This window comes from Lissotriton helveticus, chromosome 11, assembly GCF_964261635.1.
Source record: "Lissotriton helveticus chromosome 11, aLisHel1.1, whole genome shotgun sequence".
In the NCBI taxonomy this organism is placed as follows: Eukaryota; Metazoa; Chordata; class Amphibia; order Caudata; family Salamandridae; genus Lissotriton; species Lissotriton helveticus.
The window spans coordinates 666,235,533-666,255,670 of NC_136072.1; the positions used below are offsets into that span (position 1 = coordinate 666,235,533).

General features: G+C 50.0%; 1 protein-coding gene across 4 annotated transcripts in view; it reads right to left on the reverse strand.

Moving 5' to 3' along the window:
* The window catches only part of LOC144791749 (disintegrin and metalloproteinase domain-containing protein 28-like), a 3,662,699-nt gene that overhangs the window by 2,627,030 nt on the left and 1,015,531 nt on the right, over window positions 1-20,138 (reverse strand). For 3 of the 4 annotated variants that reach the window (XM_078666519.1, XM_078666518.1, XM_078666521.1), the window contains one exon: window positions 18,216-18,396. The exons of the other annotated variant lie outside the window; for it this stretch is intronic. In XM_078666519.1, the coding sequence (XP_078522645.1) occupies window positions 18,216-18,396 (181 nt within the window). The remainder of the gene's footprint in view (window positions 1-18,215; window positions 18,397-20,138) is intronic. 4 annotated transcript variants of the gene reach the window in all.

Below are 20,138 nucleotides of genomic sequence, written 5' to 3' on the forward strand. Positions count from 1 at the left end.
CCACACACAGCTGAGGTATGGTATGGCACCCCTTGCCAATGCACTCCCTCTCCCCTTTTTTCGGGGAAGGATCCAGTATGTAGGTCTTGGAGTCTCAGAGACCCCTCTGAGAGTCCACTGCGTAAAGGGAGCCTCCCGCAACAGAGATAGGGAAGCGATACCACTTCCCCTGGGATCACAGCTTACTGGACTTTGGACGTTGCTTTGACTCGTCTACTGGTTTGTGTCCCCGTCGCCCTTCCCCTACAATATCCATGTGATGTCCTTCACCCTCCCCTCCTCTTTCCCGCCTTTATTACCTGTCTAGTTCCCCAGCTCCTTCCCCCCTCCCCTGAATCTTTCCCCTTGCCTGCTTTTCCCCTTACGTATTTGTGCTTATTGTTTATCTTGACCTTACAAGTAACTATGTTGCCATGCTCTAATAACTGTGTAACCTTTGTAACAATGTAACCTGTAACTATGATCTGATGCTCATGTAAAGCGCTCTGATACCTCTGGGTCTAGCCAATGCTATATAAAACCTTTACAATAAAAAATAAATAAATAAACCCAGGATCAGGGAGCCCATTAGCATATCCACAAGCACTCAGGGGGCATCAGGTGCAGGGGTGTCTTTTGGCATTGGTTTTCTTTACCAGCTCTGGCTTCAAAACTCTCGAGGGAGGTTGGGGATCACCAGATTCCAGGTCAGAGTCGCTGGGGAGAACTCCTTGTGGTATTGGGCCACTTGAACTCGGCCCGTGGCCATCAGGTGCAGACGTGTGCAGAATTGCAGAGCAGCCTGGAACTGGATTCTGTGGGTGAGTCTTGGCTTGAGCAAATCTGGTGCTCACGGGAGACAGAGTCTGTTAGATGTGTGCAGGGCAGGTTATCAAGGCGCTGGACTCAATGGGGTAGGCAGGTTGAAGGCAGAACAGGCCAGTAGGTCTGGGGCCAAAGCAGTAGGTGTCCTCTTCTTCCTGGGTCAGCACATCCTTTCGTCCTTCTTCTTTCTTCCTTGAATCTGCAGAGGTAAGGTTCAGGGTCGGCCCTAAATACAAAATTTAGGGGCATTAAAGGAGTGTGCAGGTCGGGACCAATGGGTCCCCTCCTTGGTGTAGGTGCCAATTATGCTACCCTCCAATGGGAGGGGGCATGAGCCTCTTCCCAACTGGTTGAGACCCCGCATCTTCAAGATAGAGGAAACTGAGATGTGTGCTTCACCTCGCCTACCGCACCAGAGGGGTTGAGTTGGCAAAAGTGGTCACACTCCTCCTCCTTGCTTGGTTTTCCTGCGGAATCTCTTGCCCAAAGTGAGGCGGCATAACTGGTGAGAGCCAGTTGCTGGGGCAGCAAAAGGCAGGGACAGCTTACAAAGGCAGCAGGCCCTTTGAAGCTTCCCCTTCGTGGACCCAGCCCATCCTAGGGGAGGAGGCATGACACCTCTGTCGAGGATGGGCTTTGTTTCTGGGCACAGAAAACGGAGGCTTTCTACCGAGGGGTCCAGAAACCTGTCTGGTGGAGGAAAATGACTTGCAGTCATTCAGGATCCACACCAGGGCTGGAAGTTTGTCAGGGGGCATCTCTAAGATGCCCGGAGTGCATTTTACATTAAATTAGTGTGTGTTTAATGTATTGAGAAGTGTGCTAACCAATTTTCCAGGTTTTAGTAAAGCCATTATGGAGCTGTGGAGTTCGTAATGACCAACTCCCAGACCATATACACTTTATGGCTTTACTGTACTTACAATGTCTAAGAATGGACCTAGACACTTTAGGGGTTTGAAGCTCATGCCACTGTACCCTCACCTGAGGGCTAGTGCACCCTGATAGAGGGGTGACTTACCTAGGCCTTAGGCAGTGGGTTGCCAGCATGGCTCACAAGAATGTGTGCCATGTCGACTCTTCACTTTTCTCTGCACCAAAAAATGCAGCCTGCAGTGGGAGGGTGTGTGTGTTAAGGTACAGGGTCCCCAAGGGTGGCACAATAGGTGCAGCATCACTTAAGGGCCTTCCCTGGTCACAGTGCCCTTGGTACCCATTGTATATTTTACCAGGGCTTTGCATGTGGCCACGGATGAGCCAATTGTGGGTACAAAGGTACAGGTTTGGGAAATAACACAGGCCCTGGGAACCTGATTGGTAGGGACCCAGGGCACATCAAGTCAGGTTGCAGCAAGTGTCAGGCAAAAAGTGGGGGGAACCATGCAAAAAGGGGAACTTTTCTACACCCACCATTTCAACTCCCCCGTTGTATGGCCATCCCCCCTGGCCCAGTCATCCTCGCTGATTCGCTATGCTCTTCGCAACTGCTTACAAAACAATTTTTAACTTACCTATCCCCTGAACTCCACCATCCCTGCTACCCTGCAGTGTGGGTCTAAAACTACCCACCTCCCAAATTTACTGAGCACCTGTCACCCTCAAGTGAAAGTCAGGGGGGTGGCCGCTCCATCCACATAACCTTGTGAGCATCCGCAGACCCTCAGTGATCAAACAAGACCAAAGAGCCGCCCACTAATGCCCTCAAGGGGCCATGGGAATGGTCTGCATGTCTCAGAGTGGAGCAGTGATTGCAAGGCTGTCAATCTGTCATCCGAACTCCTCAACGCTAGCAAATCTAGGCCTCCTTCCCAAAGACTAAACCCAGCCTCCAATCCTCAACAGCACTCTATTGTCATATACCTGAATGCCATCATCAATAAGCCCTTTTTCCACATTGCCTCTCCTTCCCATCATAGCAGGTCACATCGGCTGAGTAGAGCATCAAGCCGACAGCCACCATATGTCAGTCAATTAAGTCACTTCTCTATTCGGTTCTTTGGCTCGTCGGTTGTCGTCTGCCTGGACACCTTCACTATGAGCACTCGGGGTGTATTTTTTTGGGGGAGCTCACAGTTGCCACAGTTCCGCTGTTTGCCCCCCCCCCCCCACCTGTCTGTCCCATGCATCTGCCAGTGAGTGAAAGAACCAGGATTTCCCTTCGGCGAGGACCCTCAGCTTGGCTGGAAATTTCATAATATATTTCAGCTCTTTTTCTCGAAGCACCTTCTTGACCTAGTCAAAACTGTGCCGCTGCTTTTGCCCTTGTAAAATAAAGTTAAAAAAGAAGCACACTGTGGCATTTCCATACTTCATGTCTTCTTGCTTTCTAGCTGTTTGCAGTATTGCATCCCTGTCTCGGTGATTCAAGATCCTGGCTATGATGGTACGTGGGAGGGCCCGGCTTTGGTGGTGGCTCCAGCGCCCTGTGTACCCTCTCAACTGAAAAGAATTGAGAGAGACACTTGAGATAAAGGTGGGAAGTTGTCAAGTCCTCCACAAAAATGTTCAAGTCGTGGCCCTCTGCACCCTTCGGCAGCCCCACTATGTACACATTGTTGCACGGGGCCCTCCCTTCTTCCGCCACCCGAGTGGAAAGCCGGAGGGTCCCATCAGGCCCACTCCCTTGGCCATGCCACCGCATGGCACTGGAGACCCCAATTTTGTGAGCAGGGGAAGGGGGCCCACACTGCAACCCCCTGTCCACAAACCAGTCACTACCAGGGCACCTACAGCAGGTGGTGAGCAGGCACCACCAACAGTGAGCCAGCCCTTGGTTCCACACCACGTTGTCTCGGGGAGGGAGGAGGTGGAGAGACAAAGTTGTGGAACTGTATGGCTCCATCACTTACAGATGCGTCTTCCAGCTGTGCTGCATCAAAGCTGCCATCCTCCCAGAAGCTGCCAGGCTCAGCCAGGTAGGCCCCTCCTTTACTTTGATGGTCCTGGTCATGTGCCCTCATGCGACCGGGGAGACTGGGTGTTCCTAGGTTGCAATCCTGGGGAGGCTGGCCCCGCCCCGGCTCTGATGGGATGGCCCCAGTTGCATGGCCTCCTGCGACCGGGCAGGCTGGCTGTTCCTGGTTTGCAATCCTGGGGAGGCTGGCCCCCTGCCAACCAAGTCCAGCTGCCACTCTGATAGCCGCAGTCATGTGTCCTCCTGCGACTGGGGAGACTAGAATTTCCCGATTTGCACTACCAGAGGGCAGCTCCTTGCAGGATGACCACAACACTGCGATGTGGGGGCAGGCAGCAAGGGGAAGTGAGATGTAACCCCCTGTGTTATCTCCAGGCAAGTCCTGGCCACGATCCGCCACCTGTTCTGTCTTGGATGTTGCCAGAGACCGTTGGCAGTGACGGACTGCTCCGCTGTTCTGGTCTCAGCCCTGGCCACGAGCCCTCCCACAGCCGGGGTGCTCTGCCAGCCGTTCACACAGGGCTCGTCAGGGAGGCGGGCTACCCCATTCCTCTGGCAGTACCAGGCCCCCCCTGCACACCCAAGTCCTCACAAGGGGTGCATTGGACTGCCACCACTCTAGGCCAGCACCCCCACAAGAAGGCTGCCAGCTGCTCGGGGTCTCCTGCTCACCTCTTCTTCGGGCCCACCCCACAGCGCTTGGCCAACTCTCAGCCATCTTCTCCGGGCCCCCGCGCAACTCTCCTTCGGCCTTCTCACCGCTTCAGTGGACGGTCAAGCACCACCTCAGTCCATGCCCCAGAGGCCAAGGGGCTCTGGATTTCACTCATTGGGGGCACACTGTTACTCCCTGTGCTCGTGTGTGAGCAATGCAGCTCCGATTAGGACAGATTGTAGCACAGATGGCTGGTCTAAGGTAATTGGCTCACTCGAGCTTCTTTATGTTGCGGCGATCTTGGCTGAAGCCAAGCCACCCTATGCATATTTACTTTATTTTGCATACAACCTGGTTGTGTACTAATATGATTGTTAATTGTGCAATTAAGGTGGATAGAGAGGGTGGTGCAAATACAAGGGCTTAGGAAGAAGGCTATTTTGTTGTTTATGCATATAATAAATGTTTGTGTTATGGGGCTTCGGGAGAAAAAAGAATACACCAGGCAAAAACAGACAGAAACAGGGTAAAGGACAAGATTGGATAAAGAATGCAAGCCAACCCTAATATGTACAATCAAGGAAATTAACCAATAATGGACAAACACACTCAGTTACTTACTACTAGGGTTGTACACAGACAAGACTCAGAACTTTCCACTATAATAGTGAGGGTCAACGTATCGTAGAAGTTTATTCTAGCCAGTCACCATAAAAGCCCTACAGATACAAAGGAGGTAGCAAAAGAGATGTTGTATCTGGACCTTTGTCCTCTCTAGGGTGCAGGCGTCGCACATGTGAACCCTGCTTTCTCAAAGTGCCCAGAGTCTATTGTAGAGCGCGCAGGGTGATCCAGAAACATTAAAGAGCATTCGGTATCTGAAACTTTAAATGCATGTCTTTTAAAAAGGCGTGAATGTGAAAGGCAGTATTGCAGGTTGTTGGATAGCACACCAGGGAAGATAAAGGAACACAACTGGGAAGGGCGTAGAGATGTCCCGCGCTGTGATCGGAACAAGCTGTGTGATTGAATGAACATGCAGGGGTTAGGGGAGGGGGAGATCTTCTCGGAGAACTTAAAAGCCTCTTTGTCCTTTGTATCACAACTAGAGGTGCAAGAGCCAATAAATTAAGAAGAACAACAAAGACAAGTATATGGTTTATGTTAGAGGTGAATATAAAAATCCAATATAACCATGCAGAAATATGATGAATCTGTCTCAAAATTCAAGAAAGTGTATTTTGTAACATTTCACCTTACTACATCAGGCTACATCACTAAGAGACATTTATTAAAAATGATGTTTTTTCCAAATGAACTTAAACACGTTCAGGCCTCTCACTCTGGCAACAAATAAAGGGGCAATTCAGTTGCTTTGTGCATCCAGTATGTAGCCTATATTCTTATTATACATGGAGAAACATTATAATCTATTAAATACACACACAAGAGGATTTTGCGCAGCCAACATACTAAACTCATGTATTTGAAGGGACTTTCCTATGTGATAATGCAGAAAAAGGATGCTCCGTGCAAGGAAATATTTGCATAGAATGCAGTGCTGGAAGTGGAAAAAAAGTTACTATAGGAATCCATAAATGAGGGGTCAAGATATGGCAGAGCAAAGGGGGCAGAGCATTTAGGGACAGAGTGTGAATAACAGTCAACGTATATATTTATTTTATAGATATATCCTGCAAAGAAATTGGCAACAAGGACATGTTTGACAGTAAAACTGTACTTCATTGGTCACAAAGAGGCTGCATTTTAAAATAACTTACAAGGTTAAGGCACCTGCTGCAGAAAGTTTGTCTGCACCGGAAATCCAGAGGGGATTGTAATAGCAGTAAGATATATCTAATGGTTAACACAATTTTGGGGGAGTTCTGTGTTTCGTCCAGTCACAGTTTTATATCATGACATTTTGTTTCTCCCAACCATTCACTATTAACATGTAATGGTTCCAAGTATGGATGATATGTGATTCCTACACCTCACGACACTCGTTATATTATGTAACATTTGCTGTACACTATTTACAGACTAGTATGAATTTTTGTTCCTCTGAGAGTGATGTAAAGTACTCCGAACCACAGCACTGTAAAAGTAGTTATAAAATAATTAAATAAACCAAATAGTAAGTGCCATCTAAATAAATATTTGTTTAATTACTCATACAGACAGATAAATCCTGCATTCTTACAGTGCAAGAACATCTCTTACACAGGGAGTTGAACAAACTTGAAAACTAGCCTCCAATAGTTTCTCTTAAGTACTTATGAAGTGGTTTCAAGTTGTGCACCACTTGTTTCCTTTCATTTAAGTGGTGTCTAGGTGTTAGGCTCCAGGTGGCTCCAAGTCAGGTTGATAAGTGAACAAAAGGAGGGCTGATGACCCTTTAAATCAGGCCTTTGTTGTGGGGCTAGCCGGCATCTAAAATCAGAAAGCCACATCTCTGTCTCACAACATGCAGAAACTGCTGAATGTCCTATGGTGTCAGAGAAATGACATCAGGGCAAATTCAGCATGTTTCCCCTGTACAGATTTGACCCTGAAATAGCTGTTGGAACAGGGATCCAGGGCAATCCCCCTAATTTCCAGCACTGATGGAATCACACTATTTGGTAAAACAGGATTGAGCCTGGACCCACATTGTGCAGTTCAGCCATAAAATGGGTATCTCTTTCTCTCACCTGTTTTACATCTACCTACCACGGTTTACTGGATGGAGTCAGGCTGTGTAAAAGTGTGCTTTAGCCCAGGGCCAGAGAATTCAGAAGCCCACAGGCAAGGTGTGAGAAGTTGGCCTGGTATATGATGCTCACTAGTTCTAGTGATCACCTTGTACCATGCCAAGCAACACTTATGGTGGAGGTTGTAAAGTCAACCTTATAGACAAGCTATCCTAGGGGTAGCATGGACTAAGCAGTCTTAGGCTAAACTCTGTAAAGGCATGCGAAGCAAGCTGTTTTACCATACACAATCCCCTTGAATACCAAATGAAAGGACACCACACAGATATATATTGAAAATATATATAGATTTATTTCTACAAATATCCCCTATACTCTTTATGAGCACAGAAGCAAATGCGTTAAAACAAAACACAGTTTAAATATACAAAAGTTGCACAAATATGGATGAGCCCTAGGGGCCACCTAAACCATATACTAAAATAGTGGTATAAGAACCACTATGGGGAAAGTGAAGAGGCCTATGGCCTGGGGAATCGCTGGAGCTGTTCGGGACTAGCAGTGAAGAAGTCGGGAAAGGCCAGCGGGACTCGTATGCAGTGCTTAAAGTGCACGCATGCACCAATGCAATGTCAATGGTGCGTAAAAGTTACAAAGTTAGTGTTTTAAGAACCTTCCGCTGGACCTACAAGGATAAAACTTTAGACACAGGCACTAGAGGTGTATACCAGTGTGGGAACACCGGCGTTGCTGAGTTACCTCACCCACAGGAAGCGGGTGCACAGGTGCGAAGTAGTGTCGGGTTTCGTCACGCAGGTCGATGGTGCTTGGAGCTGAAGATGCTGCAGGCGGGTCGTCGTGAAGAGTTCCGGTGGATCCAAGGGTGGATCTGAAGAGGTGAAGACCTGAAAGCAGAGGGGACAATGTTCAAAGTCATGAGCCAGTGACTACCGTGGAACCAGGAAGGAACCAGGCAATGTCGGGTGCAAACAGGTGATGAAGTGAAGATTGTCTCTGCAGCCACGTGGACATGAAGAGGTCAAGGACGTCCAGGAGTCGACCACGAGCTGTCCCACGATGGCTCTCGCTGATGGCGGTGTCGGCAACTTGATTGGAACAAACAGGCCTTGGCAAAAGCAAGTCACGCAGGAATCGATGCAAGCTTCTCACTCGGAGCAGCAAGGTCAGAGCGGGTGCTCCTTTTCAGGGGAGCAAGGGCCAGCCTGGAGCAACCAGACCAGCAGTGTAAATTGTAGGTTTCGTCGCCAAGATGGCCGCTAGCCACGTGGCAAATGGCCGGGATGGCGCGTCGAGTGGCAAAGTGCAAAAGGGCCCCACGCAGATCGTGGAGATGCTGGGGGGCTGCTCTTCGGTGCAAATGCTGCTCGGTGTTGGGGCTTCTCAAACCCAAAAGCACAGCGTCGAGGGTGGCTCGGGTGCTGCGCAGTCAGCTTTTCGGGGGTCTTCCAAGATGTCCGGTCCCACGTCTCTTGGTGCCTCCACGGGTCTCTTCTTGTTAGGGACTGTGGATCGGGCTCTGAGATGTCTGGGTCTTGTCAGGCTCTGGGCTCGGGCTCCGGCGGGAGGCGGCGGCAAAGCAGACCTCGAGTTGCTGGTTGGTGCCTGTATTCACAGGGTGGTCACTCCTTGGCCACAAGGGAGATTCTCTTCAGTCTTCTGTGCAGCAGAAAGTCGAAGTCCAGTTTTCTTCTTAGTTTCAAGTCGAGTTCAGGATGATCTGAAGTCTAAGGACACAGCTCCTACTCTTATTCCAAATCTGGGGGCCGGATCACCTACTAGGTCCCTCCTCTGGGTGGGAACAGGAAGGGGGGTGGTTACACCCCCTTTCCTTTGTCCAGTTTCGCGCCAGGACTGGGGCTGGAAAGCCCCAGCACCGGTTTGAACTGGCCTATGCACAGGGACACCTTGTGTGCCCCAGGCATGTCTGATTCTATTCAGCCCTGTCCTACCCAATACACAAAATCCTGTCTGGGGTGGTGCTAGCACCTCCCAAGGCAGGAAACCCTCTGTCCAAGCCACCCTCGCTGGAAGGACTCCCAGCAGCAGGAGGTCAGACTTGTGTCTGTGGTGGCAGCATCCATTTTGTGATGCTGAGGCTCTGTTTAACTTTACCCGGGTTTCAGGTTAGGTACATGTCTTGTCCCTCTAGAAGGGTGGAATGCTACCCCCGACGCCAGAACTGGCGAGGGGGTAGTATTCCAATTCGTATGACACCTTACTCGACATATTTTGATAAAGCCAAACCAAAGATAGCATTTAACCGCGAGGATTATAATGCACTTAAGAGTATATGGTATGGCAGTATCGTGGAACAGCTAAAGGACATGGTTCCGAAAGCTGCAGACAGGCTCAGCTCATGCCAGAGCACCATCTCACATATTTCTAAGCACTCTGCCTCCAGGATTGATGAGGCCTTCCATAGGAGTGGCTGATAGGAACATATGTGTCCATTTTAGGTTAGGTATAGGCATACTACACCCAAGTAAGGGGTGATTACACCGACTTACCCCAGCTGAGTGATCAGCCAGTTGTGTCAAATATGGAGGCCAGGCCAGGGGTGGCACAATACGTGCTGCAGCCCCTGGTAGGCCTTGGAAGCACCTATGACCTGGGTACCTGGGTACACTGTTACAGGGGCCAATAAGGTGAACCAGTTCCAATTTCGTAATGCACCTAAAGTGCATTGGTAATAATTTAGAGAGAGAACAGCAGGCTGTGGGTCCGATTAGCAGGCCCACAGCCACATTAAGTCATAAACCAGTGAAGCAAAAAGCAAAAATTTGGGGTGACCATAGGATAGCAGACCCTACTCTCCTACAGAAGGGTTTCTTCAGTGAGGGTAGAAAAGCTCAGAAAGACGCCTATGCCCATACTCTTTGCTGCAGAGTGTTCTATGCTACTTGGTGAAAATGCACTGTCTTTTAGAAGACCAGGAGTTATGGTTGGGACACATCAGTCACAGGTCAGACACATTGTGAGACATATCTGTCTTAGGGTATACTAGAAGTGATTGGACAAAGGGAGATTAAAAAAGAGAAAAATATATATCAAATCTTGTGCTATGAATTCATATATTTGTTTCATACAGAGTGTGACAATAGGGTGACGCTCCCATTCTACCCCGATTTTTGAGAACAATAATGAAGCTCGGGTAAGAATTAGCAAAGTGAATAATGTATTGTCACATGGCACTTGGTGGACAGGAAGTACATGTATATACTCTATCACGTGTGGACACCACAAGGGGTCCGTGCACTGGGAGAGAGTTGAATATCAAAAAGAAATGAGAAAGTAGGAGCTATTCCCACAACGGTCGGAGCCCTTCCTGCCAACATCGGAATCGGGCCCCGAGTGTGTGCGGGCAATTTTATAACCATGAAGGCTTTCCCAATTGGAAACTGAGCAGCTCCTATGAATATATTTACATTGATTCCCCTTCCTCTCTCTTGTGTGGTACATTATGAAGCAAAGCCTTGCATGGAACTCACTGCTGGCCTTTCAGATGCGCCATCCTGTCAATAAATATCCTTAGAGGCCTTTTGTCAATTTATTGGAAATGTTTCACAACAGTATAGCAAAAACTAGAAACATCGTTGTCTCCGTCTTGATCAATGCAAGTTACTGTTATTGAGCAAGATGTTGGTTTCATTTGTATTGGGAAGCAGCGAAGCTGAATTTCCATGTTTTGCCTGAATCCGTTTGTATAGCAGCACATGATAATGTGCTGCAGGTTTATGGTACTTTGGTACAAGGCAGACTTTAAGGGTCAAATACAGATTGTCAAACATTAGGAACATCCCGTGTTTAACGTAAAGGAACACCCATCTACCAAGGTGTTGTTGTGGATTGTGTTTATTTATTCAAGTTTTTCTGTTAAGTGGTTCACTCAATTGGGAGAATCAATTGCCTACACCAAAGCCTCCAACAAAGCAAAGAGTTTTATTTTAACAGAGTAGGGCATAAGTACTGTATAATCTATTACTATATTGAAGTATTTGTAAAACACTTCATACTCCTCATGAGGCCCCTAAAGCGCTTGCTAGGTTGTTGAATAACTTAGTAGTAACGTATAATTGGTAGAGTGTTAGTTTCTAGTGTAGCCTATCGGTAGTGTTTATAATGTTGCACATGAGATTTGAAGGTGTGGTCCAATCGTCTTGCTGTTACCTTTCAGTAGTACTTATGCATTTAAGTGAATGTGAAAAAAATATAGGATCTTAGTTTGCATATATGCATGCCCCTTTTACATCTTATCACCTGCACCTGACGGATCATGTGTTAGGTAGCAGACAAGTTTTATTACACTTGGGGTTGTAGATAGTTGTTGATTATCTTTTTTATGATGGAGATTAGGTGGGATTGTGAGCAGTCCCAACATGACACTTTCAACACCACAGTCCTCCTGATTTTATTGATGCAGGGAACACAGCAACCATAAGCTAGAGTTGGTTTCATGGTTTGACAAACGCAACAACTACTTAGAAGCAGCTTATTTGTGTCAGGAGTGTGTACCCAAGCTTTGATTTTTGGACAGAGAAAGTTTATGCCAATGTGGGATTTACTCAAATTAGGGAAGTAATGGGGTTGGAAACTTTCTACCATGGTATTTATACTGCTGGACCCTAAATATTCCTCTCTTCGACTGCAGAGACCACTAAAGGTGATAGAACAACTGCCAAGTGGATCTAAAGATGTTTGTCTTTTTATGGACTCTGAGATGCCAATGTGAATCAAAAATTCTCATTTAATCATTTGGTAGTCTATGTGGTGCACTGCTTGCAAAGTGATTTGGCGCATGTCTTTGGAGCACAAAGCTTTGGCTGTGGTGCACAGAGATCATTCATTACTGCGCACGGAGCGAACATTGATCTGTGTCCTAGGGCACAAATGAACATACATGAACAAGCACCAATGGGTCCAGCTGGACATAGAGGAAGCAGAACTGTCGCATTGTCACAGCTAATACAATTAAGACTACATCTGTAATACCATGAAGGATGAGACAGGAAAGTAGAATTGTCACACTGTCTCAGTTACGGCACTTAAGATGATATCTAACACACAACAAAGGAAGGGACAGCAATTTCCTCCTTGAACTCCGGAGCCACCCATGTACCAAAGGAAAATACATATACACAGGTGAAGACAAAATAGAACATTTAGGGAGTCATGTGAAACAGAAAATATTGTATAGGCATACTGATGTCAAGGTATGGGGCGTGATAGTTTATATACTTGCAGAACAGAAATTCTCTGAAAGGTTTGTCTGACTTCTAACACTTCCCCACCGAAGCATAACTCCTTAGGAGAAAAATGAGAGGCACCTGCCAGTTCTTTTCCCTGAAAAAAAGTTAAAGTTATCTTTTGGGGCTTAGAGAGTCTACTGAGAGTGACCCAAGTAATTTGGGAGTAACAGAATATTAGTACAAAGGACTGATCAAAGAAACCTGATCTTAAAGGGTTCGATTTACGTCTGCAGATAAAACAGTTAGAAAGTAAAGGGTATTACCCCCAGGTCCCTCCGTCCTCGAAATCTTCATACTTACAAGTGGAGATAATCATCTCCCGACAGGAAAAAACAAGAGGAATGCTGGGACCCTAATACTGCCCCTCCTACCGGGAGTACATAAGCAGTACTTACCCAGCAGCCCTCCTGTTCTTTTTTTCTGTCTGTCGACAGATTGGACTTTGGATGTGCTGGTGCTGCTCCTGCTGGGCTGGAGTGGCGGTGCTTCTCTTCAACCCCCGCCCGGCTGCCTGGCTGCGCGGGCGCGGGGTCTCCTGGACTGTCTCTCGGCCTGCCGGGCTTGCTGGGAGTCGGTCTCTGTTCCTGCCGGAATCCTGCTTGGCCGCCCGGCCCTTTGCGGCTGGGGCGTGTGTTCCTGTTTGCCTTCCGGTTCGCGGGTGCGTCTTCCCGAGCCTGGCCGGGTGGGACGTGCCTCGCTGGTGATGGTTCCTCGTTTCTCCAGGATTCCTGTTGGCAGTTGTGAGGGTGAGTCCTGCTTGGCAGTTTTGTTTGCCTCACATGCTTTGTGCTGTTTCCAGGATGTTCTCTGCTTTCCGCATGCCGTTCTGGTGGATCGGTGTATTCCATTGCCTCCAGATGGACTGGGTTGTTGCTATGGTGATGATCTACTGGCCGGGGGCCACGCGTTATGAGGTCGTCCAAGAAGGGTGCCGAGTACCAGCTGTGCTGGGGTGATGACACGAATGGGGTCCACAGTGGCCGATGCTAGGGGCACTGACCCCTTTCAACCCGGTGGCGAACGGGTTCGCTCGGCTCTGTGCTGTGAGCGGGTACTTTACCCTGGAATGGCCGCTCTGGCGCTCCTCAGAGACGCTGCTCCTTGGTCCCACTTGGCTTCGGTACAGAGGCTCCCCGCGCTCAGAGAGGCATCTAGCTTTAAGTCGGCATACTGTGCTCCAGGGGCATCAGTGTTGGCTCATGCGGTGAAGTGTTGGTGGCTTGCGCCATTCGCTTGCTCACCCTTTTTGCTCCGCAGGGTGGGCCTCCTTCATGTCTGTGTGGCATGACAGCGGTGCTGCTTTGTGTTCCCCTGTGTGACTGGCGTGTCCTTCTTGTTGCGCGGCCGGCTCAGTTTGCCTGGTATTTGCGGAATGCTCTGTCTCTCCTGTTGGGTGCTCCCGCTGCATGTGCTTGTTTGGCTGTTGGCGGTTTCGGTCCCTACATTTTGTGGATGCCGGCTCTTTGGTGGGATTGGCCTTACTCCACGCGCGGTGCGTGTGTCTTGCAGCTTGTGTCCTGTCTCCGGCCCGGCTCAGTGCCTCTGCTCCCCCTCCCTGCTCCTCCTCCTCGGTCCGGGGACGGCGCTGCCCTTCTCCGGGTGGTTCTACGGGTTCCGGCAGCTCCCCTGCCTTGGCTGGGAGTCCTCTGGCCTGTCCTGGGGCTCGGGCTTGCCCACTGTTTTTGGCTCGCCTGGGTGTTGGGGTACGTGGACTCTTGGGGTGTCATGTCCCGTTCTTGCTGGGTCTGCTGGTTTGGGGGCCCGGGGCTTCTGGCTCCGATGCCGTCATGGCAGTGGTGCGGTTTCCTGGGTGGTGATGTCGTCGGATTGTTTCCCGCGCTCGGATTCATTCGGGGATCCACGTGTAGCGCTGGCTTGGATGTGCTATTACGGGACAGGGGCCTGGTGGCTCCATGGTTCTTGTGTACGTTTTCTTCCTTCTCTGTTGGTTTGTGTGGTTGCCATTGTGTTGGGTGACTTTCCGCATCTGTTCTTCAGCTCCGAGTTGCCCTTCGTGCGGGCCCCCAGCTCCATCCTGGGCATGGTTGCTGTGTTGGTGGGGGCTTCGGTGTTGTTTCTGATGGACACGCACGTGGCTGGGGCCCACGCGGCTTTCTTCTGGGAGTCCTTGTGTGTCTCGTCCTTTGGCCCTGGCCTTTCCGCGCTCGTCTGGTTGGGTTTCGAGGGGTTGGCATCCCTGGGCTGCCTTTTTTTTGGGGGGTGTTTTCTCCCTGTGTCGGTGGGGGCCTTGTTGCTGTTGGCCCCCGTTCTGGCTGTTTCACACCCTTTCTTCTTCTGTGGGTCTCGTAGGCTGGTCCTGGAGGTGGTGATTGGCCGCACTTCGGGCTGTGCTGTGTTCGGGCGTCTTGGTCTTCTGGGGGTGCTGTGGTTTGTGCCGGGGCCTCCTGCTTGGGGTGCCTGAGTTCGGCGCTGTGCTTCGTCCCCTCTTTTTTGGGTTGTCCTGCTGCTGCCACCGGTGCCTGTGCTGCTTGCTTTCTGTGTGTGCTCAGTGGCGGGGGCTTCTGTGTGCTTCTGGTGCTCGGTCGCACTGGTGTTCTCTGGTGCCCTCTCCCCCCCCCCACTGGACGCGGTGCGTGGGTGTCTGGTGGGTGCTGGTCGATCGAGCGCTGTGGTTCCTGTGCTCCTCTTTTGGTCTGCAGGGTCACGTGGCCATTCCTGGCCTGCTGCCTTGCCGCCTGCCTGCCCCGGCTCTTGTCTGTTCTCTGGGGGCAGGCGTGTTGCTGGGGCTTCTCGCTTTGGTTCCCTTCTTCAGGTGGTGCCCCTGCTCTTGGCCGCTCGGGCTTGTTTTTTTTTTCCTCCGGGGTTGGCGTGGGTTCCTGTCGCCTCTGTGGGGGCTGGTTCCTTTTCACTGGTGCAGCTTTTTGCTTGCTCCTGGCTGTGAGTGGCCTTCTCTCCGCTGCGGGCTGGATGTGGTGGCCTTGCACCAGTTGTGTGCCCTGGTTCCTCTCCTCTGCTTCCTGGCTTCTGTGGGATTGGTCGGGGTTTGGGCTGCACCTGGTTCCGGTCCTTGGTTGCTTGCTGGTGTACTCCGTAGGGCTCTCTGGGGTGCTCTGTCCCCTCTCCCTGCGCTTGGGTGGCTTGTGCTGCCTGGGGTGTGGCTGTTCTGTTCTGTTCCCCCCTGCCTGCTCCTGTTCTCTTCCGGTCCCTGCGGGTTTGCTGGGTCTGGCCTGGTTGGTGCCTGGTTGGGTGATCGTCTGGGTCTTCCTGGTGCTGTGGGCTTCCCTTTGCTTCGGCCTGGGGCTTCGGGTGTTGTCCCGGGTCCTTCTGTTTGCTTGGCCTGAATGCTTCTGCTCTGGCTCTCCCCGTTCTTGCCTTTGGCTTGCTTCTGGGGTTTCCTGGCCACCCCTCCTGTTTCTGCCGTGGTGCCTGCCTGGTTTGTTCCTGGCTGGGGCCTCCTGGCTGCGGCCGTGTCCTGTCGTGCCGCCTGTTCTCCGGTGTGGTGTGCTGTCCCTGTGCTCGGCTGTCTGCTCGGTGGTGGTTCCTGGTCGGGCTGGGTTGGTGCCTGCCTGGCCTCCTGGGGCTGCTGGGTGCTGTTGGCTTCTTGGTCCTTCTGCTCTCAGGGGTGTTTGCTCCCTGGGTTGTTCTGGTCTCGTCTGGTTCCCTTTTTGGGTGCTTGGCTGGGTTTTTTGGCTGGGGAATGCCGCTCCTGCGTGTGGGGCTCCCTTTTGGACTCTGCTTCCTTGCTGGTCTCCCTTCGGGTCCTGGCAGGGTGTTCTGCATTGGGGCCGCTTCCTGGTGGTTCCTTCTGGGCCTTCTCCTTCTGTTGGTTCTCTTCCCGGGCTTGTTTTCCCGGTGTTGTGGGCCTGTGTGGGGTTCTGTGGCTCCGGTTCTGCTGGCTTCTTGCTGGTTGTGTGTGTCCTTGGGCTGTGACTCCTGGGTTTTCGGCTGTGCTGTCCCTTTTTGGCCTGCTCGGGGGGTTTGTTGCCAGCCGTTTCCGGGTTCTTTCCTGGTTCTGTGGTCCTAGCTTGCTCCTTCCTCCCTTGCTTTCCCGGGCTTTGTTCGCGGTGTGGATCTGTTTGGGTGCCCCTCCCTCTCTGGTTGAGGTGCTGTTCTGTGGTGCTCATGTCTCTGCGGGTCCCTCCCTCCTGGCTGCGGGTTGTCTATGGTTTCCTGCTGCTTCGTCCTCTGCTCTTCTTCTGGGTTTGCTGGGGCCTGCTGTTCTCCCTGCGTGGTCGGGTTGCTTGGCTCAGGTCCTGGCTTTCCAGTTCTGTTGGAGTTTGTTGGCCTCTTTTTCGTTTGGGCGTCCTCTTTGTGCTGCTCTCTGTGCCTCGTTGGGCGGCTGCTGGGGTTTCCTGGTTGCTCTGTGCTCCCCTCCTGCCTTGTGTTCCTTTCCTTTTGGGTTGGGGTTTTCTGGGCTTGTGGTCGGTTTTCTCTGTTCCCGACCTGGTTGGGCTTTCTTCATGCTGGTTTCCGGTCTTGTTGGCCTCGGCTTGTTTGGTTGGCTTTCGGCTGGGTTTTGGGGTCCTCCCCTTCCCTGTCTTTTGGGTCGGGTTCTCGGTCCTTTTAGGCTCCTGGGTGCTTGTTGCTTCCTGGGCCTCCTTGGCCGGCTTTCCTCCTCAGGTCTCTTGGGCTCACGTACCTTCTTTTTGGGTGCTTTCTGGCCTGTGCTTCTCCTTCCTTTTTGGGCTGGGTGTTTGTGCCTGTGCTCTGTTGGCCGTTTCTTTCTTTGGCTTTCTTCCGGGTTGTCTCGTCTTCCTGGTGGGTCTGCCTGGCCGTGTGTGCCTTCCTGCTGGTTCTGGCCTTGGCGGTCTTCTCCGGTGGGTTGTTTTGGCTGGTCTTGGTGTCCTGGTCCGGGTCCTAGTTGCCGGTTTCTTGGGTTGGCGGCCTCCTTTCTTTGGGGCCCTGGCCCTTTTGTTCTATGTCTCCGGTCCTTGTCCCTGCTGTCCTGTTCTGAGTTGCGGGCCGGCTGTTTCCTGCGGTCTTCCTTTCCTCCTTCTCGGTGCTCCCTTGGGTGGCTGCTTTTGTTGTGGTTTCCTGGGTGTGCTTGTGCGTGCGGAAGGCTGGGTTTTCTCCTTTGGTATTCTCCACTTGTAAGTATGAAGGTGTCGAGGACGGAGGGACCTGGGGGTAATGTCCTATTACTTACCGTAATCTTCATTACTCCGGGTCTTGTAGTCCTCGACACCTTCATACACCCCTCCCTCCCTCCCGGGCGGCCGGCCTTCCTGTCTGGGCTTGTTATGTACACGAGGGCTGCTGGGTAAGTACTGCTTATGTACTCCCGGTGGGAGGGGCAGTATTAGGGTCCCAGCATTCCTCTTGTTTTTTTCTGTCTGGAGATGATTATCTCCACTTGTAAGTATGAAGGTGTCGAGGACTACAGGACCCGGAGTAATGAAGATTACCGGTAAGTAATAGGACAATAATACCTCCTGTTGACGTCTTGTTGAAATAATGGGATGGGCAGCATAAACATTTAATCTATGTAATCCGAGGGGGGTCACAGCTAATATATAAAAACACGCACCCAGAAACATCTTCTACAACACAGATGTAAATTCAGTAGTTTTGCTGACTTGGCCTTTGTCATATAGGCAAGGTTTCATGGAAGTGATCCTGGGCGAATGCATAGTTAAGTAAACACCCTTTGCATCACCATTATTTAATAGGTCTAAGCTCCATCGGTAGTATTAATTACATCTTCGAAGCTAGGTGACCATCTGGCACACAAAACACATACACAAACACAAAATCCGCCCATTGTTTTCTCATACTTACATGATCCAGTAGTGCAGGGACAAAAAAAAGAATGACCCAATTTAGACTAATGCATACAACGTCATGTGATTACTTTTTTCATCACTTTTCTTGACAACAATGAAAGTCTACATCAATTCACACATTTATTAATGAGGACTTACTTGTGTTTCAGTCCAGAAACGAAAGGTTTTAGTTGGGTCTCTTAGCCAGGTGTAATTTGTTACTCCACAGATTTTGACGGTACTTTCAAGGCTCTCATACTTGTACACGGCATGTTCTGCACCTTCTGTAATTTTGAGTGGTTCAATGTGGTACCGCTGCCCTTGAGTCATGAAATATCCTCTGTGAAATACAACTAAGAGCTGTACATCATCACTTACAAATTGAGAGTTTGAAGGCATTCATGTATCAAAGCTGACCTACAATTTATCATATAAAATGTGAATGGTACAATTCTATTTTTGCAGTCAAAGTGAAAGTTTCTATAATCTGTGCCTCAAATTAATTGCAATCACACTTCTGTAGACAACTAACAACTGAAGAAGGATATGTTACTTAATATACTTTTAGTTTTCCACCATGATAAAATTTAATGGAGCACAATGACAATGGGTTAAACTCTCTTAGAAACGTAGACAAGACAAAAATTCTATGCTTTGGGAAGAAAGTGGTTAAGTTTAATTGGTTTTTAGGTGATTTTAAATTGGAATCCGTCAACGAATACCACTACCTAGGGGTGTGGTTCGATAAAACATTAAACTGGCATACACATTTAGAAGCCCAAAAAGCATATGGTTAAACCGATATACTAATCAGGCTAAGTATATTTATGTAACTTGTATGCTCTATCGCCCTTTCTGTTTGGATACATTTTATGTGGATACCCATGGTACATATCACAATCCATAGCTAGTCCCCTATAATGTAATTCAATAAGACTATTAACATTCTCCTACCTATCTTAATTCAACATTCCATTTTGTTTTAATTCCTTAACATGTTACCACTAGCGCCTATGTTAGAACTGGGGGTCTCTAGTTGGCAGAGGTAGGTACCACTGACCAAATAGGGACCCTTGCTTCTAGTCAGGGTAAGGAGGAAACACTCTTTAGATAACCTCTGCTCACCCCCTTGGTAGCTTGGCACAAGTAGTCTGTTGTATTCAAAAGCAATGTGTAAAGTATTTGTACCAACACTCACAGTAACAGTGAAAACACCACAAACTGACTCCACAACAGTTTAGAAAAAATAAAGTTATTTAATCTAAACTACACAAGACCAAAATGACAAAAATCCAACATACACAGTTCAAGAATATGGTTGCAAAAGAGTTCTTAAGGTTGCGAAAAAATAATCCACAGTTGCGTGAAAAGTTCACAGTTGCGACACGTTTAGCCAACAGTACCTTTTAAATGCGCCAAAGTTCCAAAGCAGAAGCTGGTGCGGTGGAAAACAAGCGATGCATTGCTCCTGAGACCCTGGGGAGGCGATGCGACAACCCCGCTGCAGCAGCGGGCGTGTTGCGACGAATCCGGTCTGTATGGGGAGGAAGGCGATGACTTGTATGGATTCCGGTGCGTAGGTTCCGTAGGAAGTTTTCTCTCGCAAAGGCACGATGCGATGATCTGTAGGTGCTGCGACGATCTTGGGGGTGACGCTGCACGGACCAACAGTGCTCTTCCTCTCGCAGCTCCTCGTTGCAATGGCTCTGCGACGACACTCGTAGCGACGTGATGCGGTCAGCAAGCAAGCGGTGCGACGATCTCACCCAGCGATGACAGGCTCTGCGACGACACTTGCAGCGATGGTAATCTTCCCGCACCGGTCTGGTGCATCCCGCAAATGAAGGATGCTACGGCTCTGGCAGCGGCAACAGGCGATGCGACGATCTCGACCTTCGCAGCGGCGGGAATTTCCTCGCTCTGTCGGGGATGCGCTCCCCAAGGAGCCAACTCTTCTCAGGCCCTTGGAGATTCCTTCAAGACAGGGGACACAGCACCAAAAGCAAAGTCCTTCCCTTCTCCTTGGCAGCAAAGCAACAGCAGGTCAGTCCAGCAGAGCAACAGCAGGACAGTCTTCCTTCT